The sequence below is a fragment of the Leucopleurus acutus genome (assembly GCF_964270905.1).
Source record: "Leucopleurus acutus genome assembly, chromosome: 3".
NCBI lineage: Eukaryota > Metazoa > Chordata > Mammalia > Artiodactyla > Delphinidae > Leucopleurus > Leucopleurus acutus.
This window is the reverse complement of record NC_139145.1, coordinates 12,228,006-12,255,133: the sequence shown is the minus strand read 5'-3', so window position 1 is coordinate 12,255,133 and position 27,128 is coordinate 12,228,006. Positions and strand designations below refer to the sequence as shown.

The 27,128-nt window shown below is 52.6% G+C and overlaps 1 protein-coding gene and 1 pseudogene across 2 annotated transcripts; one reads left to right on the top strand and one right to left on the bottom strand.

Annotated features, from left to right (window-relative positions):
- The first annotated feature begins 399 nt into the window (after positions 1-399).
- Positions 400-27,128, top strand: MAP1S (microtubule associated protein 1S). The gene is made up of 7 exons (XM_082835624.1): positions 400-526; positions 1,763-1,864; positions 3,356-3,438; positions 4,254-4,394; positions 4,987-7,342; positions 25,733-25,968; positions 26,925-27,128. Exons 1-7 carry the CDS (start codon positions 406-408, stop codon positions 27,078-27,080), a joined length of 3,195 nt encoding a protein of 1,064 aa, XP_082691750.1. The 5' UTR covers positions 400-405; the 3' UTR covers positions 27,081-27,128.
- On the bottom strand, positions 21,248-22,157 carry LOC309959382 (serine/threonine-protein phosphatase 2A catalytic subunit beta isoform-like; annotated as a pseudogene). Its single transcript has one exon. The product of its transcript is annotated as a serine/threonine-protein phosphatase 2A catalytic subunit beta isoform-like (transcript).

Sequence of the window (27,128 nt, the reverse complement as noted above, 5' to 3'; positions counted from 1 at the left end):
CCTCAAAGGTACCCTTCTTTTCTCTGTTTAAGCCCTGACCTGGGGAACTGGGACCATCTGGGACCTGGTTCTGATTGGGCCCACTGTGATGTGATGTGAGTTTCCAGAGGGCAGAGATTCCGACTGGCACGTAGTAGGCATGCAGTCAGAACTTGTTGAGTGAATGAATGAGTGAATGAATGAATGAATCAGTGGTTATTTGGGAGGGGTGCCCAAAGTGGAGACCCAAGGCTTGGCCAACCCTTAGGTCTCCATACCCCCATCTCCCACGACCTCAATGGGCGGGAAGGGGCAGATAACGTGCGAGGAGGGGCTTCCGGGCGGGGTCTTCAGCCCTTCCGGTCCGGCCCCTTTAAGGGGCGGGGACAGCAGGGCGGGCGCTCGGAGCGTCTGGCCGGCGCGAAGATGGCGGTTTCGGCTGCAGGTCCCGGGTCGGTGGAGGCGCCCAGTTCACTGCTGCTCGTGGTGGGCGGCGAGTGCGGGTGCCCCGGGCTGCTAGCCTATGTGCTGGAGGAGCTTGAACGAGGTCGGGCCGGCCCGGGAACGCGGTGTCGGGGAGGCGGGCGCGGCGGCGCATCTCGGCCTAAGGGCCGGGGGATGGGGCGGGGGGCGGCTGGATCCGGGGGCCCCGGTGCCCCTATCCCCTTACCGTTAGGCACAGGGCGCAGGCAGAGCCCGTGCGTGCCCGCAGAGGAAACAGGTTCGGGTTTGGGCTGGGCTGCTCCGGCTCGAGCGGGGTGCAGACCGGGGAGGGGATACGGGCCCAGGCTTTGGGACCCACGCGATTGGGCAGCATGGGCAACGGCTCCGCTTCCCGCCCTCCGGGCCCTCCTCGAATCCTCGGGCCTTAGCAGCCTGGAAGTCTTGGAGGGAGGAGCAGGGATGGGGAGGCTGGGCCCGGAGCTCCAGGGCCTACTTTCCGCAGCTCCATGAGGAACTGCTAATTGGGGTGTGGGCGGGTGCTGCCTGCTCAAGGGATTTGGCACCTGGGGATATGAGTCATAGGTGCACCTGCAAGGTTAACCTGCAGCCACTTGGCACGGTGGGACCGGCAGGCGTGGTGCACCCCGAACCGTGATTGGAGGGCGTTCATCCATCCCCCATCTCTCAGATCGGCAGGGCCTGCCGTCCGTGGCCAGTAAAATGGGACGGCAGCAAACATCTCGGTTCACAGGATTAAGGAATGTCACCCCACAGGGCATCAGGGATAGCGTGGGGACCATGGGCAGGCTCAGTCCTGCCCTCACGGGACTAATGGGTCTGGTTGGGGGGCGGGTACCAAAGTGAGTGAGGAGATGGACCAAGTTTTAAGCTTAGATGGTTACAGGGGTGTTCAGAGGATGCAAAGGGCTGAGAGGACCTGAAGGGTGGGCAGAAGGACCTCTGGGCAGTGGGAACAGCTCACGCGAAGGCTCAGAGATGGGAACTGCCTGGCAGGGCTGAGGAACAGTGAAACCAGTGGTGGGGGTGGGAGGATGACGGAGGGGACAAGATGACTGTGTAGGAGGCCGGGACTTTCTTTCTGATGTCCTGAGTCTTCTCTGTAAAATGCCTGATTTACACTTTGGATTCCTTGAGGGTGGATGCAGTGGGCTCCAAAGGCACATTGGATGGTTCTGAATTTCCAGGCCGTCATGTGCAGGGGCAGGTTGAAGGGAGGGGCCTGTGGCGGCCCTCACCAGCCATCCGCTAGTTATTGAAGTATTCTGGGAGCTGGGAAGCCCAGCTGATTTCCTACCTCCCTTCCCCCTCTCCCTACCAGGCATCCGGTCGTGGGACATTGACCCTGGCGTCTGCAGCCTCGATGAGCAGCTCAAGGTCTTCGTGTCACGGCACTCGGCCACCTTTTCCAGCATTGTGAAAGGTGAGGCTGGGGGCCCTGCATGCCCCAGCTCTCCCCTTCTGCTCATTCAGTGGACAGGTGTTCTTTGAGTGCCAACTATATGCCAGGCATGGGGGTCAGGGAATGGCTGTAAGCAGCAACAGTAATAACACAACTGAGATCTACTGAGTGCAGAGCAGGGGCAGGCCCTGAGCCAGCACTCACTTCCTTTGGTCATCAGCACCCCACAAGGCAAGAACTTGTGTTTTTGTCCCCAGTTGACAGGTAAGGCAGTGAGGTATGGGGGACAGGGAGACCTCCGAGGAGGGTCTTTTTGGATGAGAAGCAGCTGGGACTGGTGTGGAGTGTGGAGGGAAGGGCCCAGTCAAAGGGACAGGACATTTGGAAAGTGAGGGGCTGCTGAGCGGGACTGGAGGGTGGAGTGTAGGCCTGGTGTGGCAGGGACTATGTCTGGCTTATGCCTGTGATTCCTTCACAGGGCCAGGTACACAGTAGATGCTCAATAGATGGGGACCTGAGAAAACAAGATCGAGGAGGGAGTTGAGGTTCCTGGGCCAGCCCCACATGTCCCGTGGCTCCCTGGGGATTCTGGGGTGACTGGGGTGAACAGAGCAGCTGCTGGGCAGGGCCTGGGTGTTGCCTGCAGCTCTCCCCTGCCTCAGCCAGCCTGTTGAGTCACCTCCAGGCCGCTGCAGGAGGGGAAGGAAGTGTCCGTCGCCTCATTGTCCCAGTGGTTCTGGGTGGCTTCCTGACCCTCACCATTTGGGGGAGCTGGAAATGCCATCCGCTCTGTGTGGCCTTGACAGCCACTTCCCCTCTCTGTGCCTTAATTTCCCCACCTGAATGGGGCAATATCCGCACATGATAAGAAGCCCGTGATAAACTGATAAAGGGTAACCAGCAGTAGAGGGTCCTTGCCTCTCCAGACCCAGGCCAGGTGCTCCATATTTGAAACACATCTGGTCTCTGGGGAACGGACGAGCGTTCGGATCCCAGAATCAACCCCACTCCCCTCTCCGTGGCCCATGAGGCCTCCCTGCCCTCGGGTCCCTCCTGTTGCCCCTCGCTGCAGCCCCACCTGCCCCTTCCTGATCCTCAGACACAGAGAGCTCAGTCCTGCCGCAGGGCCCTTGCCCATGTTGTGCCCTTTTCCTGGTGTACCCTCCTTGGCCCTCCCTGGGCTCAGGCTCCTTGATTATAAAATGAGGGTGACAGTGGCGTCCCCCGCAGGGCTGAGAGCTGTGAATTGGGCCCTGCCAGCAGTGGAGGCCTTGTTTCCAGCGTGAGGCCTGCCAGGGCGGTTTCCTGTTCTTGCCTCATCCTGACCTGCAGCTTTACCACATGCCTGTTAATCCCTGGATGACCCTCTGGCTGGGGGTCCTGGGAAGCAGGGTCCTGGAGGGGCTCATGGCCGCCTGGGGTTACACAGTGAGGCAGGGTTTGACCTTGTCACAGGCTGACCCCCATGCATGTGGCTCAGCCCTAAACTCACAGGGCCTGGTTCCCCCACAGGCCAGCGGAGCCTGCACCACCGTGGAGACACCCTGGAGACGCTGGTCCTCCTGAATCCATCAGACAAGTCCCTGTGTGACGAGGTAGGGAAGGGTAGACTCCTGGGGGCAGCGGGCTGCTGGGACGAGCGCCATCCCCTGGCCCCACCTCATGTGTCCTTGCCTTCATGCTGCCTGAAATCCTCTTCTTGACACCCAGCAGCAGCGAAGCCTCCCCCGATGACTCCAGCCTCCATTTATTCCCTCCTCAGAGCTGATGGTGGGAGCGGGTGGAATCAGAAAAGGCTGGAGTTTGGGAGGAAGGAATGAGATAGGGAAGGGCTGGAGGTGGGAGGGCAGAACCCAACCGATGTTTGCGTCCTGTGCGTTCCCTTGGGCTGGGCCCCGCTAATTGTCTGAACTGACTTAATGCTTCTAGCTTGTAGACATCTGCGCTCTTCTCTCAGTTTCCCATGAGAAAGATGAACAAGATAGAGCCCCGGGACACCCCTCTAGATACTTTTGTACGGGTTGATTCCTCTGATCAAAAATGCTCCCTGAAGGGGCTCGAGGAGACAGAGCCAGACACAGGCCCCTCTTCCCCATGGCACTGGGGCTGGGCCAGAGGGGGAGGTGGGCTTTGGGGAGCCCAGAAAGGGTGTGCAGGGCTTCCAGGAGGAGGGGGCACCAGAGCTGGGCTTTGTAGAATGAGCAGGAGTTGGGAGCAGGGATAGGGGGTCGAGCCCGACTGGAGGCCTACAGGCTGTAGTCCCGGCTTCTAGTTTAGTACTGGCCAGGCTGTCATGGGGACAGGAGTTGGGTGGTTATATATACATTAGGGGCTGCGGACCACCCCAAAGAGGGGTGCTGACTATCTCACTGCACAGAATAGGGCCTTGAACACTCTCCCTCTCCCTCAGCTCCGGAACCTTCTCCTGGACCCTGCCTCTCACAAGCTGCTGGTGCTGGCTGGGCCCTGCCTGGAGGAGACGGGGGAGCTGCTGCTCCAGACAGGGGGCTTCTCACCCCGCCACTTCCTCCAGGTCCTGGGGGACAAAGAGGTAAGCCGCCCCCTCACCATCCTGCCTCTGAAGCCTGGCTCGTCCCCACTGGGCTGAGTGGCTCCAGCGACCTGCTGTCCCCCTGAGCATCGTCCCTTCCTCCTCTGTGGAATAATGGTGGTGGCGTGTCTTCCTCCTGGGCCCAGTCCCATGACCCACTGCAGTGTGTGGGCCTGTAGATCAGCAGATGTCTCAGAGTCTTCAAGTGGCACCGCAGATTCTAGGTCCCATCTGAATGGGGGTCCCTTCTGAATCCCTTAGTCTGGGTGGGGCAAAATGAGCAAAAAACTGGCAAACCACGTTTGGTTTGATAAGAACCAGTACACAGGGGTGGTGGTGGGGTGAGTGTAGAAGGTCTCTCTGGAGGATGCTGTGCTTTAGGAGTTGAGAACAGCAAGTGCAAAGGCCCTGGGGCAGGGAGAGTGAGAGAGGAGGGTAGAGGTGGACAGGTGGTGATGGGCCCTTCTGGGATGTGGGGAAGGCTGGGTTTTTGTCCTGAGGGTGACAAAGGCAGGCAAAGGGCCTTAGTTTTCCCAAGGGGCCGGGTGTTGCCTGGCTCCAGGTGACCCCTTAACCATTCCGCCCTCTACAGATCCGGGATCTCCTGGCCTCCACACCCCCGCCTGCAGACCCACCCAAGCTCACCATCACCTGCCCGACCTTTGGTGACTGGGCCCAGCTGGCACCCGAAGTGCCCGGCCTCCAGGGCGTGCTCCAGCTGCGGTTGAACCCTCCAGTGCAGCTGCCGGCTTCTGAGGGCCTGCGTGAGTTCCTGGAGTACGTGGCCGAGTCGCTGGAGCCGCCATCCCCCTTTGAGCTGCTCGAGCCTCCGGCCTCCGTGGGCTTCCTCAGGCTTGCCCGGCCCTGCTGCTACATCTTCCCTGGTGGCCTGGGGGATGCTGCCTTCTTCGCCGTCAATGGCTTCACCGTGCTGGTCAATGGTGGCTCCAACCCCAAGTCAAGCTTCTGGAAGCTGGTGCGGCACCTGGACCGGGTGGACGCCGTGCTGGTGACCCACGCGGGCGCTGACAGCCTCCCCGGCCTCAACAGTCTGCTGCGGCGCAAGCTGGCGGAGCGTGATGAGGCAGCCGCTGGCGGGGGCTCTGGGGATGACCGGCTGCGCAGGCTGATCTCCCCCAACCTGGGCATCGTGTTCCTCAATGCCCGTGCAGCCGCCTCGCGGCTGGTACGTGGGGAGGATGAGGCGGAGCTGGCCCTGAGCCTCCTGGCCCGGCTGGGCATCACCCCCCTGCCTCTTAACCGTGGGCCGCTGCCGGCCGAGCCCACTGTGCTCTTCCAGAAGATGGGCGTGGGCCGGCTGGACATGTACGTGCTGCACCCGCCCTCGGCCGCCACTGACCACACGCTGGCCTCTGTGTGTGCCCTGCTGGTGTGGCACCCCGCGGGCCCCTCCGAGAAGGTGGTGCGCGTGCTGTTCCCTGGCTGCACGCCACCCGCCCGCCTCCTGGATGGCCTGGTCCGCCTGCAGCACTTGGGGTTCTTGCGGGAGCCTGTGGTGACCCCTCAGGACCTGGCGGGGCCTCGGCGAGCTGAGAGCAAGGAAAGCGTGGGCTCCCGGGACAGTTTGAGGAGAGAGGGCCGGACGACGGCACCCTCCAGGCCCGCCCAGGAGCGCCCCGGGGTGGCCCAGAAGGAGCCACTGCGGGCTGAGGCCCCTCGCAAGGCTGAGAAAGAAGCCAGGCCCTCCCGGGAGGTGAAGAAGGACCCCAAGCCGAGCGCCCCTCGGACCCAACCCCGGGAGGTACGGCGGGTGGCCTCCGCTGTGGTCAGTGGCAAGAAAGCAGGTGCCCAGGTGGCTCCCAAGCCCCGCAGAGCACCCAACACACCCCGCCCGGGTGTCCCACCAGCAGAGAATGGGCCCCGCAGCCCACCTAGCTTTCGGTGCAGAGAGGCCAGCCCCGCCACGGAGGCCTGCGGCTCCCCGGCCCCCCGACTGGTGGCCACGCCCAGCCAGGAGAGCAGCCTGGAATTGGGGCTGAGCCCAGCCGGGGAGGAGGGCGGCAGCTTGGAGGAGAAGACCCTGGAGCTGCTGTTGGCCACCAGCACCCCCGAGCCGTGCACACCCTCACCCGCCGGAGCCCACCAGGGCCCAACTGAGAGCAGCGGGCCACTGTCACTGAGCCCGCTGCGGGGTGGGGAGCCTGGGCCGGATGCGTCCCCCACGGTGACCACCCCCTCGCTGCCTGCCGAGGTGGGCTCCCCGCACTCCACAGAGGTGGACGAGTCCCTGTCGGTGTCCTTTGAGCAGGTGCTACCGCCACCAGCTGCCGCTGCAAGTGAAGCCGGGTTGAGCCTCCCACTCTGTGGCCCTCGGGTGCTCCGCTCGGCCTCCCCACACGACGTGGACCTGTGCCTGGTATCACCCTGTGAGTTTGAGCACCGCAAGGCTGTGCCCATGGCACCGGCACCTGTGTCCCCCGGCAGTTCCAATGACAGTAGTGCCCGGTCCCAGGAGCGGGCGGGTGCTCCAGGGGTGGAGGAGACACCACCCACGTCCGTCAGCGAGTCCCTGCCTACCCTGTCTGACTCGGACCCCCTGCCTGCCGCCCCTGGCACCGCGGACTCAGATGAGGACACAGAGGGCTTTGGGGCCCCTCGCCGCGACCCACTGCCTGACCCGCTCAAGATACCCCCGCCACTGCCCACCCCACCTAGTATCTGCATGGTGGACCCTGAGATGCTGCCTCCTGAGCAGGCGCGGCTGAGAGAGGGCCTCGGCCATACCCGGAAGCCCCTTACCCGCCCCAACCGTGGCACCACTGCCCCCAAAGCCACTCCAGTGACTGCTGCCAAGACCAAGGGGCTGGCCAGTGGGGACCGGGCCAGTCGGCCACTCAGCGCCCGGAGCGAGCCTAGTGACAAAGGAAGCCGGGCACCCCTGGCCAGAAAGCCCTCAGTCCCCAAGACAACCACTCGAGGTCCATCCGGTAAGTACCTGGGGGCTGGAGTCCTGCAGTGGGTTCCCTGCCCAAGTCCTCCTGTTCCCCGCTTGCTGTGTGGTCCCAGCCACACGCACCACCCTCTCTGGGCCTCAGTTTCTCCGATAAAATGGAAGCTCTGGCCTGACTCTTTAAGCACTTGCAATTCCAAGGTGCTCAGGCGGTGCCGTCAACGGAAGTGTAGTGTGAGCAGCATCCATCGTGGTGAATTTTCCAGTAGCCACGCTAAGCAAAAAGAGACAGGTGCAATTAACTTCAAGACCGCCCCCAGGTTGGATGATTGCCTAGGAGGACTCGGTGTATGGTCGCACTCACAAGTTTATTACAACAAAAAGATACAGAGCAGGATCAGCAAAAGCGAAAGGCATGGGGGGGCCCAGGGAAACCAGGCACAAGCTTCTGGAAGCCTCCTCGCAGTGGAGTCCCATATCATGTGCTTGGTTCCCTGAGCTCCAAGCTGTGACGACACGTGTGAAGTACCGTCGATCAGGGAAGCTCCTTAGAGACTCAGGGCACAGGGTTTCTATTGGGGCTGGTCGTGCAGGCACCCTCTACCTCACACGTACACTGGAAAGGTTTCCAGGATCCAATTCTTGGACACCAGCCGGCTGTCCCGCAGTTGGCCGCAATCCTGACACTGTCTACCCAGAGGCAGAATCACATTCCACAGGTAAAGGGCTCCGTCCCCTGAGCACCCTCCACTTCAGGTGCCAGTCACAAGTCCAGGCTGTTAACCGTGCTTCTGACCAACTGGTTGTAAATCGGAGGTTCCCATGCCCCCCTCCTCTGGTTTGCTTAATTTGCCAGAGCTGCTGACAAAACCCGGGAAAACCCATTTACTCACTAGATGACCAGTTTAGTATAAAAGGCTCTTAAAGGGTACAAATTAACAACCAGATGAAGAGATACATAGGGTGAGGTCTCAAACAAGGGATCTTATGTCCTCATGAAGCTTGGGACCCTGCATGGTAGCACAAAGCGTTCTGGTTCCCTGGTGCGGAAGCTTTCTGTAAAAGGGCCAAAAAGTGGCCTTTTGAGGCTTTTATGGAGGCTTCATTACATAGTCATGATTGACTAAATCATTGGCCAATGGCGAGTGACTCAACCTGAGGCCCCTCTCCCCTGCCCAGGAGTCCGGACGCAAGACTGAAAATTCTGACCCGCTAATCACAAGGTTGGTTCTCCTGGCAACAAGCCCCCACCCTGGGGTGGGATCCAAAGTCACCTTCATTAACATAAACCCGGTTGTGATGGAAAAGGGCTTCTTATTAATAACAAGACACCCATTTCACCCTTTTGGCCCTAAAGTGTTTTCTGGAACTGAGGACTAGAGACCAAATATAACAAAGATGCTCCCGTTGCTCACATTGATCAGAAAACTCCAAGGGCTTTGGGAGCTGTGAGCCAGGAACTGTGGATGAAGGACCAAATATATCTGAGAATGACCAAGTATATGTATTTCTTGTAAATCACAGTACTGCATTCTCCCCGCGGTGGAACAGATCCCTTACAGCAAAGCAATCACACCTATCACAGCACTTATGTTTGGGGTCGCATTTATTAGAACACACGTAGCAATAGTACCGACATAAATAGGCCAGACATTTGGAGAAGCTGTGTGGGGCAGGGATGGATGGATTGGTGGATTTTTGGCTGCGTTGGGTCTTCGTTGCTGTGTGCAGGCTTTCTCTAGTTGCAGCGAGCGGGGGGGCTACTCTTCGTTGCGGTGCGTGGGCTTCTCATTGCGGTGGCTTCTCTTGTTGCAGAGCATGGGCTCTAGGCTTCAGTAGTTGTGGCACGTGGGCGCAGTAGTTGGGGCTTGCGGGCTGTAGAGTGCAGGCTCAGTAGTTGTGACGCACGGGCTTAGTTGATCCGCGGCATGTGGGATCTTCCCGGACCAGGGCTTGAAACCTGTGTCCCCTGCATTGGCAGGCGGACACCCGGGAAGTCCCGGGATCGATTTAGAGAAACGTCATTTGCTCCTTGTACCTTACGATCAATTTGTGCAGAACTATTCAGCACAGAAATCAGCTGGTGATTAGCTATCCTGGTCCTCCTCAGGCCAGTCATTTTCCACAGGTATTACCTCCAGAGGAGGCTTTAACTCAGGCTCTCAATACATTTGATCATCAGTATCAGTGTTACCAGAAGACGCATTTATATGAGGTAGTTGAATCTTACCAGCGACAGGGCTACACCATATCGAAATATGGTTACCATATGATTCATTTTCATTACACAACCAATCGGTAAGAGCTACAGACGTGTTCACTTTGCCTTCCCAACAGAATCTGCCTTTGCCCATATACCAGACGGTATTAAGGACAGAGGTCGTGACCACTGGCCACGATTCAGTTAGCTCCGGATTCCAAGGTAACTAGGGACAAGTTCACGAGCTTGTACTGAGTCTGATTTCCATTGTGTGTTGTATCGCAGGGCCCACCTCCCTTCTGTGGGGAGGACGCGAGTTGTATTTAGAATATTCCTATCCCAACTAACTGTGCTGCAGGGTATATTTTATTTCTAGCTTTACTGGAGGTGCGCGCAGTCAGGGTGCATCTGTGTAAATTATAAATGTCCCCAGAGAACTTCCATGAGCTTGGAGAGCCGTAACATTCCCGTAGGTGTGTGCGCCCCTGAGCCCCGGCAGCTAGGATTGAGGCCCACTGCCCCGTGGCCACTTCAGCCTGCATATGTATTTAAATAGTCAGGAGGCCTTGTTGGGTCCCAATGCTAGTTCTAGCATATCCAGCACTATTGGCAGCCTGCCTGACCCACTTTGCTAAAACCTCATTCTCTTTCCAGGCTGGCTCCCATCCTTCGCCTTCCACCTGGAAGAGAACTCCCCCTAGTCTGCCTATTCTAATTAATCTTCTTCCTCTGAGTGCCACTCCTCATTAAAAGCAAATTTCACTTGTCCTAAGATACCTACTAGCACCTGTTCACCCTAAGGCTCTTTCTGGCTTGTGGGCCAGTGTTGTTGAATCCACCAGAGACCTTGTTGCCGTTGTGTACTAAAGGCCTGGGTGCAGATAGGGTGCATGCTTTGCACCCCAAAATTTTGGGCCCCCCAGACTAGGCTTAGATGCGTGGTAAGCACACCTAGATGTAATTTAATTTAGTTTGAGTATGCCACGAGGCTTCCCATGGCCTGCCTCGTCTCCGGTAGGGCTGTACCCCAGGGGAACTTGAGCGACCATGTGATGCCCACTGCTTTAATCCCATCAGGGACCCACTGTTTTTCCCTAGTTTGATGAATCGTTTTCCATCCACAAAAACAGGATGACACGTGCTCGTGCACAGCACACCCTCCCATGCTCGGCACGCTGCCGTTATACTTTGTCCATCATAACCAGGGACCTTTCTAAGCAATTTGATTGTCACGATCTGTAATTACACAGTGATCACATAGATCCGTCTGCTGGGAGCTATACACCACACAGTTTGAAGTCCCAGTAGGAAACAGTTCCCAAATGTTATCCTTTGTAGTAGATGTAGCCCGAAAAATGGGAGTCAGAAGACACGGGCGCATCGCTAGAATTCCATTTAATCTTTTAACAGTTGGTCCTGTTCGTTAATATATCTCAGGACCAGAATGTCTTTCCAGAGCCATGCCATTCAGCTGTGCAGGCTGCTGTTCAATCTTATCAGGTCCCCAAATCAGGGCTGATCTCAGCAGACCAGCTTCAGCCTGCTGGGCATCTGGTATGCTTATGCTAAGAGATTCTATTATTCTCTTGCTCTGAGGCTCTCTCCAGGTGTTAATAAAATGTTGGATTTCCCTCATTGCATAACCCACTTATTCATCCCTTTACCCTCAGCTGTTATTCTTCCTCTCCATTTGTCATTTATCTTTACCCACACTTTTCCACTCTTGGAAGGGACGTTAGTTTGGCCACCGTGCTGGTCCAGATTGCTGCCAGGAAACTAGGCTGGCAGGTGTCTCCCCTGCCCCATCCACGGCCGCTCGCCTAGAGTAGGGTTACACAGGTACAGAACCAGTGGGCTCTTGCAACTGCTAGGCAGCGCGGCAGCATTCACTGTCAGCACCAACTTTGCCAGAGGCGGGTGAAGGCACATCCCGAGCCCATCAGGCCCTTAGGAATTCTGACATAAAGATTTAAAGTATAGTTACCAGTTTCTTGTTGAGGAATCATCCCTGCTTCTGGCCCCCACAGTTGCGTCCCTGGTTCTGGGACCACTGCATCGAGTAGGAGAAGAAAAAAAAAAAAGTTGCTGTGATGCGGGGAAGAGTTATACAGTCGCATCAGCATCCTCCCCCACCCCGACTTGCCCACACCCCCAGAAAAGTGGAGGAATCTATCCAGTGGGGACCCGCCCTCAGCCCCGCTCATGTTGAGTGTGAGCGCATGCTCGTGACGGTGTGTAAGCCAGCCTCTCAAGCCTGTATCTCCCCTGGTTTTAGACAGCAAATGCTTCAGCCGCCCATTCCAATGTTCTATTAAACCATTACTCTGAGGATGATACGCAACACATCTGGTGTGAGATCTCTTGCCACTGTTGGACAGTATGGGCTGTAAAGCGCACCCCTTGGTGCGAAGAAATGTAACTCAGTGGCTCAAATTGTTACAGTATTTTCTGTTCCAGTCTTATTTTGAGCATTTGCATCTACCATCAGGTATGCAAACCCAGTGCAGGGTGTCTCTTCCTGTTAGGGCTCATTTATAGCCCCAGGGCTACTGGCTTTGGTCCAATGTAATCCACTTGCCGGCTCCGGCTCTGTGTAGGGCTCTGCATTGCTGCGGCCCTCTCCCCATGCCGACTCATTCATGGACCGCCCTCCCAAAACGTTCACTTGGTGGTTCAGTGACCTTCCAAACCTGGAAGGGGTTCTTCTGGTGGGCATTGACATGTCCTACTTTAACACGCCCCTTAAATTCCCAGAGTGATTTCCATAAGGCCGCGCCCCATGCAGGCATCCCTTTAATAGTCCAGGTTTCCGTTGCCCGTCTGCCCGACCACACAGCCACGCCATGGGCCCAGGAGTAAAAACCCAAACATAGGGGCTTTAACCGTTGTTCAATTCTTCCACCACTGCTAGGAAAACAGCGTGCAGTTCAGCCCACTGAGCCCATTTGTTCTTGCTGCCTCCAGTCAGAGTCTCGCCATCCCCTGGTTTTAATGCAGCCGCTTTCCAAGCAGGTTATTATCCATTCATCTTGGAACTGCCATCCATAAAGCAAGCGCGCTTTGTGGTTCAGTTGAGAGCCGTCCATAGGGCAAGGCCACGTGCCAGTCAGTTCCAGCAGCTCCTCAGGTGGCTCCAAAGCCGGTCCTAGAGGAAAAGAGGCTACGTGCTCATGATCCAGTGGGTGCCTCCCTGCATTACCCTGGCAGCGTGCTCTCAGATGAACCATTTCTCTTTTTATCATGAAACACTTCTGGGCACTGCGTTCATTGGAGTGTTTCTCCAGCATCACCCAAGACATTATGGGCATCTCAGGTTTCATGATTATTTTATGTCCATCAGTAATCGAGGTGATCTCAGTTAATGCCCAATCGCAGGCTACTAATGGTCTCTCAGATACTGTGTATGGGCCGTAGCAGCTTGGAATTTTCTGGTCCAAAATCCCAGTGGTCACTGCTTGGAGGTGCTCGTGGGCTTTTGCCCGAAGCCCCAGTCCGCAGAGTGTACAGAGTATGGCCGACACTTCCCAAATCATACCTGAGTGGGGGGTCGGCAGGGCCCAACGGCCAAGTTGAGAGGGCTGCCACCGTTTGTAATTCAGACACAACCCGCTCTCGTTTGGGTCCCTAACTCAGAGCTTTCTTCCGGGTAGTCTTACAGATGGAAGCAGCATTCCCAGATGAAAATCCAAGTCAACCAACCAAACGCTGGGCTTCTTGTTTGGTCCTGGGGAGGACAGTGACAGCGGTTTATTTTTAGTCTCTTGTGGAATATTCCAGGTGGCCCCTGCCCAGGTTCTTCCTAAGAATTTGACTGTTCGGGCAGGCCTGGGAACCAGTGCTGGATTTATTAACCCACCCCAGTTGGTCACGTGCGTCCCTGTTGCACTCAGATCGGTCCTAGCCTGCTCTTTGGTTTCCGCTATCACCGTAACGCCGTCAGTATAGTGTATGATTACACTGGCGACCCGCATCAAGTCCACGTCCCTTCTGACCAAATCACAACAGTAAGCCAGTGAGTTCAGATACCTCTGTTGCAGCACAGGATAGGTAAATTGGGATCCTTCCCGTGTGAAGGCCAACTGCTGCTGGCTCTTTTCTGAGATCAAAACAGGGAAGAAAGCATTTACGAGGTCACTCACTGAGTAGCGGCCTCCTTGCATTTTCTGTGTGTCTGGAACGGCTGAGCGGATGGGTGGTACAACTTGGTTTAAGTCTCGATAGTCTACATTTAGTCTCCATGAACCATCCGTCTTTTCCCCAGGCCGCACAAGGCTATGGTACAGTGAATTCGTGGGTACCCACACTCCAGCTTCTAGCATATCATGAATTAAAGTGGTCGTCTCTTTTTGTCCACCAGGCGTTCTAGATCACTCTATGTTAGCCACCTGTGTGTGCTCGGGCAGTTCTAGCGGCTCCCATCTGGCGTCCCCAATTAAAACTGGCCGGAGGGCGGACTTACAGGCCTCTGCTTTCCAATATTAAGTAGGGGAGGCAATCCCCAGTCAGCCAGTCTCCATCCCAGTAATACAGTCAGGTAAAGGAGATGTGACCACCTCACACCAAATCGGTCCACTCACCCCAGTTTTCATCCCAATGTGCACCTTCATCCCATCAACGTTTGCATCTCCAGTTCCTCCCAGTCTAACCTTAGCCCCCGCTAAGACTTCACCAACTGGTGTTGGAATCACAGTGCTTTGGGCTCCTGTATCTAGGAATCCTGGGAAGGTCTCCTTCCTCTCCTGGCTGTTTTCTCCACGCCTGTGCAGATGGCCTTGGGTCCCCACCCCGGGGTGGAGCCAGAAGATCCTGGCCTCTGCTTCAGTCTTTATCTTCATTAATCTTTCTAATCCTCACCCGCAGGGGATTCCTGGTCAGGTTTCTCACTGTAATCTTTGCCTCCTGGCTTTCGAAATCCCTCCGAACTAGAGTAAAGAGTGGACTTGTTTGGGGCCCTTTAACAAAACGTTGGGGGCCGCACTGGTCCACCCAATCTCTGCTAGTGCTGCATCTGTTGCCGAAAACTCGGCTTCTGTGAACCAGTGCCACGTCGAGTCTTGCAGGGAGAGTTTTGGGTGGATTAGAAAAGAATAGCTTTAAAAAAAAAGAACCTCATTGCTTTGCCAGGCAGAGTGGGGCACAGTGGGCTCATGCCCCTGAAAAACTATGTCCCCCAACCCAGGGGGGATTTGGTGAGGAGTTTAATAGCAGTGGTTCAAGGGTGGGTTGTTGATAAGATTAAGGTGTGTGTGTGGGGGGGACACCTGTACTCCTTTAATCCGGTCTCAGGTAATCTCTTGATGAGCTTCTCTGGTTCCTTTCATCTGGCCTCAGATGCTGTTCTCTGGGATGAATAATGCTGACATCTTCCATTTGTTGGGGGTTTTAGTTCTGTAAAGAGCTCAAAGGTATTGTTAATATGTATCCCTTGAGGTGGAATGAGGCCCCTGCCCCAAGGCTGCCCTATTGTTTCTTGGCTGCCCCTCCCTTGTCTCTGCATCCCCTCCCTTCCCTGATTAGCAACTGTTTGAATCTGCCCTTTGGGACTCCCTCCGGGAAGGTCATGGAGGCTGGAGTCTGTCCCCTACAAACAAGAAACGGGGTACACAGAAAGGCCTCCACGTCCAGGAGGCCCACAGGGTCCTGCTCAGTTTCACCTGTTTCAACCCTATCAGTGTCTGCTTTATTCATTCTACGTTTCAACAGCCATCTGAAGATTACCACTCCACTCGGTCAAGTCCCTTGACTCTCCCCTTTGTCTCTCCCCGTTTTCTTAATTACTCTAATGTTCTTGGTGTCATCAGAGAAGCTGAGATAGCAGATCTGATAAGGCTTCTAGAACTGTTGTTCAGTTTTGTAGCAGTAAAGTTCCATGGGGTGCCCATGCAACAAGGGTCCCGTTAATCAAAACCTGGGTAACAGGCATATTCAGTGGGTGAATGTCCCAGTTATAAAGCTAATCCCACATGGCTTGCATAGGAAGCATTTCAGCTGCTTCATCTGGGGTGTCCCACTTGGCATTTATGGGGTGAGTGGGGCAGTCCCCCCTTCCCAGGATAAACACACTTTTCAGTGGCGTTTATCCAGTTGGCCAGGCTGGTTATTCCTTCGGGAATAACCTCCTGTGTGTCTGGAACAATCTGTGATTGTTCAGTAGTGAGCTTCGGGTCCTGCATCAACCCAGAGGTGCTCTTCTACTCTGCAGCCTTCAAAACCAAAGACACAGCCCCCAAATTGGTTACTCTCACGATCCCTTTTGGTAAAGGTTCTTCAGGAAACTGATGATACCAGTCCACAAAGTGAGTCCGTTTCTTTACACTCTGTCTCCTGGTTTTAGTTGTTTCTTGGTTTTGCCCTCCCCCTACATTAACTACCTTCTTGGTGACCAGAGACCTTAGAGGTATTTCCTGATGCCCCTGCATAATTTTTCCCTCTCTGGGCAGCTTTGAGGCTAATGACCAAACCTCAGATCTACCCAAATCTGAACTTGGTTCAACATCAAGACCCAAGTGAGCACATTTTTTAACTTTCATTTTGGCTACTAGAGATAACAATAACCAGGAGACTGTGTATTCAGCATACTGCTTATTATTTTGCATTTCCTTATATATCCAGTGAGCCAACTCCTTGGGTGTTGGGTCTACTACCATTACTACATTCCGTTGGTAACTTTTACCTTTAGTAACTGATTGCAGTGCAGCTGCAGTTTCATACTGTGGGTGACTGGGTAGCTATCTGGGGATCGGCGTTTGCTCATTCCCCACCCTTTTATCCTTTCTCTTTAAAAAACACATGTTTCGGGGCTTCCCTGGTGGCGCAGTGGTTGAGGGTCCGCCTGCCGATGCAGGGGACGCGGGTTCGTGACCCGGTCTGGGAAGATCCCACGTGCCGGGGAGCGGCTGGGCCCGTGAGCCATGGCCACTGAGCCTGCGCGTCCGGAGCCTGTGCTCCGCAACAGGAGAGGCCACAACAGTGAGAGGCCCGCGTACCACACACACATGTTTATGTAAGCCAGGGTCATTCTAGCAAATCCCACTCCTGACACCAACCAAAAAGGGTTCCTGGACCCAGTTCCACTGTGTGTGTGTCTGTGTGTAGGTTTCCCCACACCAACAAGCAATTCTTGGATGCCAGCAGGGCGTCCAGGAATTCAAATCAATTCTGACACTCTCTACCCAGAGATAGAATCACATACCACAGGTAAAGGGCTCAGTCCCACAAGACCACCCTCCACGTCAGATGCCAGTCACAAGCCCAGGTGCTTCTGACCTGTGCTTCTGACCTGTGCTTCTGACCAACTGGCTGCAAACCAGGGGTTCTGGTGACCTCCTGCAACTCAGGATGCCAATCGCAAGTCTAGTTTGTTACCTGTGCTTCTCACTGACTAGCCATAAATCAGAGGTTCCCATGACCCCCTCCTTGGGTTTGGTTAATTTGCTAGTGCAGCTTACAGAACTCAGGAAGAACCCATTTACTCCCTAGGTTACTCATTTATTACATATAAAACTCTGTTAAAGGATACAAATCAACAATCAGTTGAAGAGATACATAGGACGAGGTCCCAAATGAGGGCTCTGACTGATGTCCTCAGGGAGCTTGGGGCCCCACACAGTGGCGCATAGAAGCACTCTGGTTCCCTGATGTGGAAGCTCTCTGAAAAAGGGCCAAAAAGCTGTCCTTTGGGGCTTTTATGGAGGCTTCATTACATAGTTGTGATTGACTAAATTATTGGCCAATGGCCATTGATTCAACCTCAAGCCCCTCTCCCCTCCCCCAGAATCAAAGGGCAAGACTGAAAGTTTCAACCTCTTAATCATATGATTGGTTCTCCTGGCAGCCAGCCCCCACCCTGGGGTGGGATGCAAAGTCTCCTTCATTAGCCGAAACCTTGTGTTGGAAAGGGCTTGTTTTGAATAACAGACACTCATTTCACTTTTATGGCCCTGAAGTGGTTTCAGGAACTGAGGACAAGAAACCAAGTATTGTAACAAAAGATGCTCCCATTGCTCTTACTGATCAGAAAATTCCAAGGGTTTTAGGAGGTGTGAGGCGGGAACTGTGGACAAAGACCAAATACATCTGAGAATGATCAGATTTTAGATATATATTTGGAAGGGTTCCCACCATTTCCCAAATGATAAGAAGAGTGGCTCACCATGCCTACACTGCTTGCACAGCAATGCAGTTTATGCTGTGCATTTGCTCACCCCTTCCTGGGGAGTCTGGGATTTTGGAAATGGTGGGAACCCTTCTGAAATCGAAGTTCCCAGAAGGCAGCCAAGGGCCAACCTGTCAGCTTTCTAAGGGTAGCAGTCTTGGGCTTGCTGTGCTTTGTTGTTTTTTTTTTTTTTCAACTTTTAAAAATTGTGCTAAAATTAATGTCACATAAAATTGACTACCTTCGGCTCCCCTGGTGGCGCAGTGGTTGAGAGTCCGCCTGCCAAGGCAGGGGACACGGGTTTGTGCCCCGGTCCGGGAAGATCCCACATGCCGCGGAGCGGCTGGGCCCCGTGAGCCGTGACCGCTGAGCCTGCGCGTCCGGAGCCTGTGCTCCGCAGCGGGAGAGGCCACAACAGTGAGAGGCCTGCGTACCGCCAAAAAAAAAAAAAAAAAAAAATTGTCTACCTTAAGCCATTTTTAAGTGCACAGTTCAATAGCATTAAGTACATTCATATTGTCATACAACTATCACCACCATCCATCTCCAGAACTTTCATCTTGTGGAACTGAAACTCTGTCCCCTTTAAACACTAACTCTCCATTCCTCCCTGTCCCCAGCCCATGGCAACTACCATTCTACTTTGTGTCTCTGAATTTACTACTCTAGGGACATCATATAAGGGGAATCATATAGTATTGGGGGTTTTTTGTAACTGACTTCTTCCACTTGGCGTATTGTCCTCATGCTTTATTCATGTTGTAGCATGTGTCAAAACTTCCTTTTTTAAGACTGAACAGTATTCCATCATATGGATGGACCACATACTGTTTATCCATTCATCCATTGTTGGATACTTGAGTTGCTTCCACCTTTTGGCTATTGTGAATAATGCTGCTATGAACCTGGATGTACAAATACCTTTTTGAGACCCTTGCTTTCAAATTTGGTATATATACTCAGAAGTGGGATTGCTGGATCTTATGGTGATTCTATTCTTAGTTTCTCGAGGAACTGCCATACTGTTTGCCACAGTGGCCGTACCATTTTACGTTCTACCAACAGTGCACAAGGGTTCCACCTTCTCCACGTCCTTCCCATCACTTGTTATTTTATGGATTTTTTTTTTTCTGGACACGCAGGCTCAGCGGCCATGGCTCACGGGCCCAGCCGCTCCACGGCATGTGGGATCTTCCCGGACCTGGGCACGAACCTGTGTCCCCTGCATCGGCAGGCAGACTCTCAACCACTGCGCCACCAGGGAAGCCCTATTTTATGGCTTTTTGATAGTAGCCATCCTAATGGGTGTGAGGTGGTATCTCACTGTGGTTTTGATTTGCATTTCACTAATGATTAGTGATGTTGAGCACCTTTTCATGTGCTTGTTGGACATTTGTATATCTGTTTAGAAATGTCCTTTGCCCATTTTTGAGTCAGGTTGGTCATCTTTTTGTGGTTAGGTTGTGATAGTTCTCTATATATTCTGGATATTAATCCCTTATCAGATAATGATTTGTAAATATTTTCTCCCATTCTGTGGCTTGCCTTGTTACTCGGTTGATAATGTCCTTTGATGCACAAAATTTTTTGATTTTCAAAAAGTTGAGTGTGTCTATTTTTTCTTTTGTTGCCTGTGCTTTTGGTGTCATTGCCAAATCCAGTATCATGAAGCTTTTGCCTTACGTTTTCTTTTAAGAATTTTATAGTTTTAACTCTTATATTTTGCTTTTTGAGTTAAATTTGAGTTAATTGTTGGATATGGTGCTAAATAGGCATTGAACTTCATTCTTTTGCGTGTTGATATCCAGTTTCCCAGGGGCCATTTGCTGAAAAGACTGTCCTTTCCCCATTGAATGTTCTTGGCACCCTTGTCACAAATCATTTGACCATATGTGTGACAGTTTATTTCTGGGCTCTCTATTCTATTCCATTGATCTATATGTCTATCTTGATACTAGTACCACATTGCCTTGATTACTATAGCTTTGTAGTAATTGTAGAAATCAGGGAATGTGAGTCCTCCTACTTTGTTCTTCTTTTTCAAGGTTTCCTTGGCTACTTGGGATCCCAGTGAGCTTCCATATGAATTTCAGAATGTATTTTTTCTATGTCTGCAAAAAAAAAAAAAAAATCACTGGGATTTTGATAGGAACTGCATTGAATCTGTAGATCACTTTGGGTAGTGGTGGCATAACAATATTCAGTCTTCCAATCCATGAACATGGGATATCTTTCCATTAATTTATGTTCTCTTTAGTTTCTTTCAGTAGTGTTTTGTAGTTTTCGTGTACAAATATTTTACCTCCTTTTTAAGTTGATTCCTAAGTATCTCATTCTTTTTATGCTATTGTAAATGGAATTGTTTTCTTAATTTCCTTGTTGAATTGTTCACTGTTAGTGTATAGAAATGCAGTTGTTTTTTGTGTGTGTTAATATTGTATCCAGCTATTTTCTGAATTCATCTGTTAGTTCTAACAGCTTTCTTTTGTGTGTGTGGAATCTTTAGGATTTTCTACACATAACATTATATCATCTGTGAACAGAGATAACTTTACTTTTTCCTTTCTAATGATTCTTCTTTAAATGTTTAGTAGAAACCCAGTGAAGCCCCAGAGGTTTTGATTACTGATCCAATCTCCTTACTATTTATAAGTCTATGCAGATTTTCTATTTCTTTGTGAGTCAGTCTTGGTAGGTTTTGTGTTTCTAGGAATTTGTACATCTCTTCTAAGTGATCCAGTTTGTTGGTGCATAATTGTTCATAGTACTCTCATAATGCTTTTTATTTCTGTAGATTGGTAGTAACATCTCCACTTTCTGATCTTACTAATTTGAGGCTTCTCTTTTTCATTTTGTTTTGTTTGTTTGTTTAAAATTGAAAGTTTATTCGCTCAGTACACCAAATAGAATGCAAGCACTGTCATGACAAATATACAGAAATATGCAGATCAACATAAAATAGTAATTTAGTGTAAATGAAGGGAAATCTCTTTAAATGTTATGACAACGTACGCCCAAGAATTTTTCAGTTAATTATACATTTAAATAAAATAAACGGTAATGAATTAAGTGGAAGTTAGCTTTATGAATTTTTCTTAAAAATCCAACCCTATTAATCCATGCCAGTTAAACACTCTAACTAAAATCTCCAAGTAAGTGCAAACGGAGATGGAGTTAGTTACCTTTTTTGCTTGAACAGCCCCGAGGAAGGCGGTTACTACAAACACAGCAGGCAAACTGTTAAGACTGACCGATCTAGAACATAGCGTTGAACTAACCTCAGTCTCAAGTTGTGCTAAATGCTCATCATTAGTATGGCACAGTTTGGTCCATGATACGGTTTAATGCCAAGACACATCCCAATTTGTTGCAGAAACACATAGATTACTGTTGCTTTTTTTAAAAAAATATTTTTAATATATTTAATATATTTATATAAATTATATATAAATTTTTATAAAATTAAATATAAATTAAATTATATATAAATTATATAAATTATATATAAATTAAAAGTATATAGTTAATATATTTTTTAAAAGCCAGGTATACTTCCACATACAAAGGCAGGTTTTCCCAGGAGGAATTTACAGAAAGTAGTCTGGGGTGCACTGGGTCACATGAGGCTCTCCACGACGAGGTGCTGGGTCAGACTGAAGGAGGGAATACTTCAGAGTGTCATCTAATTCCATGATAGCAGCCTGGTTCCCACAACGATAACTTAATTATCGTCGGGTACGCTGAAAATGGTAACCACGTTCCGATCGTGACACCAATTGTATCCCTCCATTACAAGTTGGTGAGCACGAGAAACCAGTGTGAGACCACTGGCATGGTTAAATGTTTCAGAAATATCTCGTCCAAATGTGTAGCCAGCACCGCGTGGTGAAATACCCCACCCACCACGATCACCTGGATCTGACCATAACGGATCACACGTTGGGCCCTCGTGTGGAACTTCTTGTAAACAATCCAAGGCTCTTCTATGATCCAGTGTATCTATGGATGGGGAAAGGCCACCATGGAGGCAGAATATCTGTACATCTGCTAAAGCTGTAAGTGGCAGATAATCAAACAGATCTGTAAAGTATTTCCAAACATTGGCATTTCCGTACTTTCACAGACATTCATCATCAAAGCCATGTACTTGGGTAGTTTGTCGGCTTTCATGGTTTCCTCTCAATATTGTAATATGTTCTGGATAACGCACCTTTAATGCCACAAGAAGAGTCAGCGTCTCCACAGAATAATAACCTCTGTCTACATAGTCACCCGTGAATAGTTTGTATCTGGTGATTTCCCACCGATTCTATAGAGTTCCATAAGATCCTGGAATTGACCATGCACATCTCCACAGACGGTAACAGGACAAAGGACCTCTTGCACGTTTGATTCTTTTGTTAAAATTTCCTTAGCCTGGTTCTCGTTAAGTTGTTTACACTCGTTCAGCTGCTTGACCCACCGGCCCAGCTCCTTGGTGAACGCCTTGTCGTCCATGGTGGCCCGAGCCCCTCCCCTGCTGCCTCCGGCCCCCCTCCCCGCCCCCCGCGCGCCCCAGCACCCTCGCCCGCAGCCAGCTCCCAGCGGGAGTGGAAGGAGCCGGGGAGCGCGACCCGCGCCGCGCCCAAGCCCCGCGGGCGGTTCCGGGCGCACGGCCTCCAGGAGACCCCCGTCCGCACTGGCCCATTGGGCCGCGCACCCCTGGAGTAGGTGAAGGGCGCGGGGAGGTGCGGGGCTTCCGCGCAGCTCCCGCCGGACGATGGGCACCTGCCGCCGCCTCCCGCCCGCCAGCCACTCCCAGTTCCCTTGCCCCTTCTCTCTCGCTCTTTCTCTTTTTCTTTCTTAGTCAATCTAACTAAAGATTTGTCAATTTTGTTAATCTTTTCAAAGAACCAACTTTTGGGTTTGCTGATCTTCTTCTGTGACGTTTTTCTACTCTCTATTCTTAAAATCTTTGCTCTAATCTTTATTATTTCCTTACTTCTGCTAGCTTTGGATTTACTTTTGTTCTTTTTTCAGTTCCTTAAGTTGTAAAGTTAGGCTGTTGATCTGAGATATTAATAAAAGTGTTTATAGCTATAAACGTCCCCTTTATCAGTTCTTTCCCACAAAAAGATTGTCTTTGTCTTTATCTTTGAACAGTTTGATTGTCATGTGTCTCAGTCTGGTTCTCTTTGAATTTATCCTATTTGGGGTTCCTGGAGTTTCTTAGATGTTTATGTTCATGTCTTTCATTAAATATAAGAAGATTTTGGCCATTATTTCTTGAAATAATCTTTCTGCCCCTTTCTCTCTCTTTTTTCTTCTGAGACTCCCATAATGTGTATGTTGGTCCTCTTGATAGTATCCCATAGGTCCCTTAGGCTCTGTTCACTTTCTTCAATTATCTCTTTCTGTTCCTCAGACTCAAGAATTTCCATTGCCCTGTCATCAAGACCACTGATTCTTCTGCTTGTTCAAACCTTGAGTGGAATCTTTCTAGTGAATTTTTCATTTCAGTTATTATACTTTCCAGCTCCAGAATTTCTTTTCATTTACTCGTATGTTTTCTATCTCCTTATTGATATTTGTATTTTTTTCCATACATTGTTTTCTTGGCTTTTTCCACATCTTCCTTTAGTTCTTTGAGTATCTTTAGGACAGTTTTTTAAGTCTTTGCCTGGTGAGTCCACCACTTGCTCTCCCTTAAGGACAGTTTCTGTTAAATTTTTTTCCTTTCACTGGGCCATACTTTCCTGTTTATGTACCTTGTGATTTTTTTTTTATTGAAAACTGTACATTTGAATCTAATAATGTGATAACTTGAGATCCAAAATTTCCCCTTCCCCAGGGTGTGCTGTGGCTCCTTCCTTTGTTTGATTATTGTGGGCTGTCTCTGTGCTGGGGATCAGTCCGTGGTGTAAACTTAGGGTGCTCTCATGTCTTTTCTGATCTGTACCTTTTGCTGGGCATCTGTGGTTGCTTTCTAAATTCCCCTGCATAGTAGTTGCTCTTGAGTGTCCTAGCGCTTAAATGTTCGGCTCCCGAAAAGGGAGAAAGAAAAAAAATGAAGGGGGAAGAAAAGAAGAAGAAAAAATTTCCAGTCCTTTAAGTCCCATGTAAGTTGCTTCAGACTTACGCTGAGGGGCTGCCAGCGCAACTATCTAGACGGGGAGCAGATTCTTGGCGCTTCCTACTGGACCATCGTCCCAGAATCCTGCTGTGTTCATTCTTTCCTGCATACTACTATATCAAAAGGACATTTCAGCACGTAATCAATATAAACTATTACTAGATAGTTCCCTTTTCTCTTTCCACACTACATCTTGGGGGCCTGGTGCGTGTTTTGCACTCCCAGCGTGTCTTGGCTCACACCACGTTCCAGTGCTTGGTGGCCACTGCATCGGTCAGAGCAGGTCTAGAATTACCAAGAGAGGGCTGGTGAGAAAGCGGCGACAACGATGGCAGCCCTGATAACCCCAGGTCATGTTCACTGAGCGCATGCTCTGGGGTGAGCCCTCTCCTAGCAGCCTGGGGTGGTCCTGCCCTCCGGGAGCCGACGGGCATCTCCAGCTTCTCTCCCCATGTGGCTTGTCCTCAGCTCCTGGCCACCCTGGTCTCTTGATTGTCTTCTAGCCTCAGCGCCCCCCTGAGCCCCCACTTCTTGTCTTTCCTGGGCAGATTCCAAGAGAGGCATCTGATGGGCCCTTGTGACCTTTGGCAGGTCAGGGGCTCCCAGCACAGTGGCAGGGAGAGAGAGAGGGTGGCCCCTAGGACCCATGGGCAAGGCTGGCACCCGGAGGCCGGGGATCATCTGAGACCTTCTCTTCCTGGGCATTTGACCTCTTTCCAAAGGCCACAGTCTTGGCCACTCAGGGTCTCCTGCTCCCACTGCTTCTGATAAACCAACCATCGACATTAGTATCAGCAAAGCCTGTCTTAAAGGGCCAGAGGGTAAACATTTTCAGCTTTGTAGGACAGATGGTCTCTCTCTCAGCTACTCAGCTAGCTACTCACTCAGCTAGGTGTCGTAGCGCAGAAGCAGCTCAGTAAGTACTCAGTGGGTGTTCTAGTAAAACTGTATTTCCAGAAGCAGGCAGTTGCCATATTTGGCCCACAGGCCATAGCTTGCCAGTCCCTGCTCTACCCCTGTCCTCCTGCCCCATGGCTTCCGTCCACATTCCCTTTGTCTTCGCTTTGCTGTTCTGCCTCTGCTGCTCCTGTCCCCCTCTCGCCTTCCACAGCCACGGTGGCTTTCCGTTCCTGGGGCACCACTCAGGGTCCTCGACACCACTGTCCCCAGTTATGAGTGAGGGGCGCTCCTTGCCCAAAGCTGGGGATTTCATTCATTCTGCAAATGCCCCAGCAGCCTTCTGGGCCCACACCCTGCACTGGGCAACGTTTATGATCTTAAGACACCAAACACCTGGCAGGCGTCCTGTGGCCAAGACCTGGCTACGTCCTCAATCAGTTGGTGAGTTCACTGGCCCAGGAATGGTGGCCTTGTCCCCCTTGCACAGGCTTTGGGTTCAGGGCATGGACAAGGCCCTGAGAGCAGCTGCCCCAGCTCCATCCAGGCTGCCCAGCCTGCGTCACCCTCTCTCAGCTCTCCTTCCTACACCCACTCTGGCTCCCTGTCAACCTTGAGGGCAGGGATTTTTGTTTGTTTTGGTCACTGCCGTGTCCCCAGGGTGCGGTGCCCAGGAGAGTTTGATAAATGCCCGATTGGCTCCCCTTGAGTAACTAAACCGGTGGATGCTGCTGAGAATTCCAGGTACTGCTGCTGTAGGAACTCAAGCTCTAAAACCCCCTCTTCCAGGGAGCCCTCCCTGGCTGCCCCCTCCCTCAGGCCCTGGGGATGTCTGTGTCCAGGGACTGGCCAGGGAGTGTCCAGGCACTGAGGGGTTGGCTGGGGTGTTTGCAGGACAAGCCAGGGAGAGCTTGTCAACCATAAAATGGAGATCAGGCTTCCTGCCAGGGAGGGAGCCACTCAGAGAGGTGCAGGTGGAGCTGGGAGCCTTGCCCCGGGCCCTGGGTCTCAGCCCCTCCCTGTCGCCAGAGCTCACAACTGACCCCATCCCTCTTACCCACAGGGTCAGCTGGCAGTCGGCCAGGAGGGTCACTGGCCCCGCCGAGCTCCCCCGTCTACCTCGACCTGGCCTACTTGCCCAGCGGGGGCAGTGCCCGCCTGGTGGACAAGGAGTTCTTCCGGAGGGTGCGTGCGCTCTGCTACGTCATCAGTGGCCAGGACCAGCACAAGGAAGAGGGCATGCGGGCTGTCCTGGATGCGCTTCTGGCTGGCAAGCAGCAGTGGGACCGTGACCTCCAGGTGCGTGACGACCCGGGTGTGAGACAGTCCCGATGACAGCAAATGTCACTGGGACATTGCCCAAGCTCTTGCCACTGGGCAGGGTCAGCGCTTCCCGGTGTCTTCCTGCTGAGCCCACACTGTCCTGTGAGGTTGGTGTGACCCTCACCCACATCCAAGGAGGGAGTGGGGCTCAGAGAGACTAAGCCATGTCCCCAGGGCCATGCGGCAGTGAGGTCAAATGCAGGAGTGCCACGCAGCTCTCGGGACTCTGTTCCTGTTACATCCACTTCCTTGTCTGCAGCAAACCTGGGTGAGGTCGCAGGGTGGGGCTGGTTTGATCACCTCGCCTGACCCCTGGCACTGAACCTCCGTAATGTTATGAGAATCAGCCAGGAGGAATAGGTGAGATGTGTGGTATCTACACAGCTAAGAACGTTGAGAATTGACCCTGAGGGCTGGGGTTGTCCCCATGGGAAGCCTTGAAATAGAACCTTGAAGGGTGAGGCGAATTTGGATAGAAGGAGCCTCCAGGTACCTGGCCGCCCACTCGGCCTGTGAGTGTGCTGACACCCAGCCTTGTACGCAGCTTACGGAGCAGCTGCGAGGGAGCGTCCAAGGGCAGACGGCACAGCGTGGGCGAAGGCCAGTGGCGGGAGCAAGCTTAGTGTATTCAGGGAGCTGGAGGGAGGCCTGGGCAAGAGAACAGGGGGAGATGGCAGCGGTGGGGGTGGGCGGGAAGCATGGAGAAGAATTCGCAGAAGAGTGGTCCGGTTTGTGAAAGGGTCCTTGGGGTGCCATGGGAAGGAGGAGGGACTTCGGGGACAGGCTGGCCGCCGGCTGCAGACATCCAGGCAAGAGGTAATGGAGGCGGAGACAAACGCGTTCAGAGAAGAGGGGCCTCAGATGCCTTGGGGCTGGGCCGGGAGGGCAGAGGGCGCTCCCCCTCACCGTTGGTCCATCTGTCCCACCCACAGGTGACCCTGATCCCCACCTTCGATTCGGTGGCGATGCACGAGTGGTATGAGGAGACGCACGCCCGGCACCAGGCGCTGGGCATCACGGTGCTGGGCAGCAACAGCACTGTGTCCATGCAGGACGAGGCCTTCCCCGCCTGCAAGGTGGAGTTCTAGCCCCGCCCCCGGCACCACCCCCTGCCCCAAGTCCGCCGCCGTCCTGAG

What these genes read in the sequence shown, in the direction of transcription:
- MAP1S (XM_082835624.1), top strand. Translation starts at nt 406, where the DNA reads ATGGCGGTTTCGGCTGCAGGTCCCGGGTCGGTGGAGGCGCCCAGTTCA. An exon ending in ACAAGTCCCTGTGTGACGAG is followed by an intron (nt 3,439 to 4,253) that starts GTAGGGAAGGGT and finishes CCTCTCCCTCAG; the next exon opens with CTCCGGAACCTTCTCCTGGA. An exon ending in AGTGGGACCGTGACCTCCAG is followed by an intron (nt 25,969 to 26,924) that starts GTGCGTGACGAC and finishes TCCCACCCACAG; the next exon opens with GTGACCCTGATCCCCACCTT.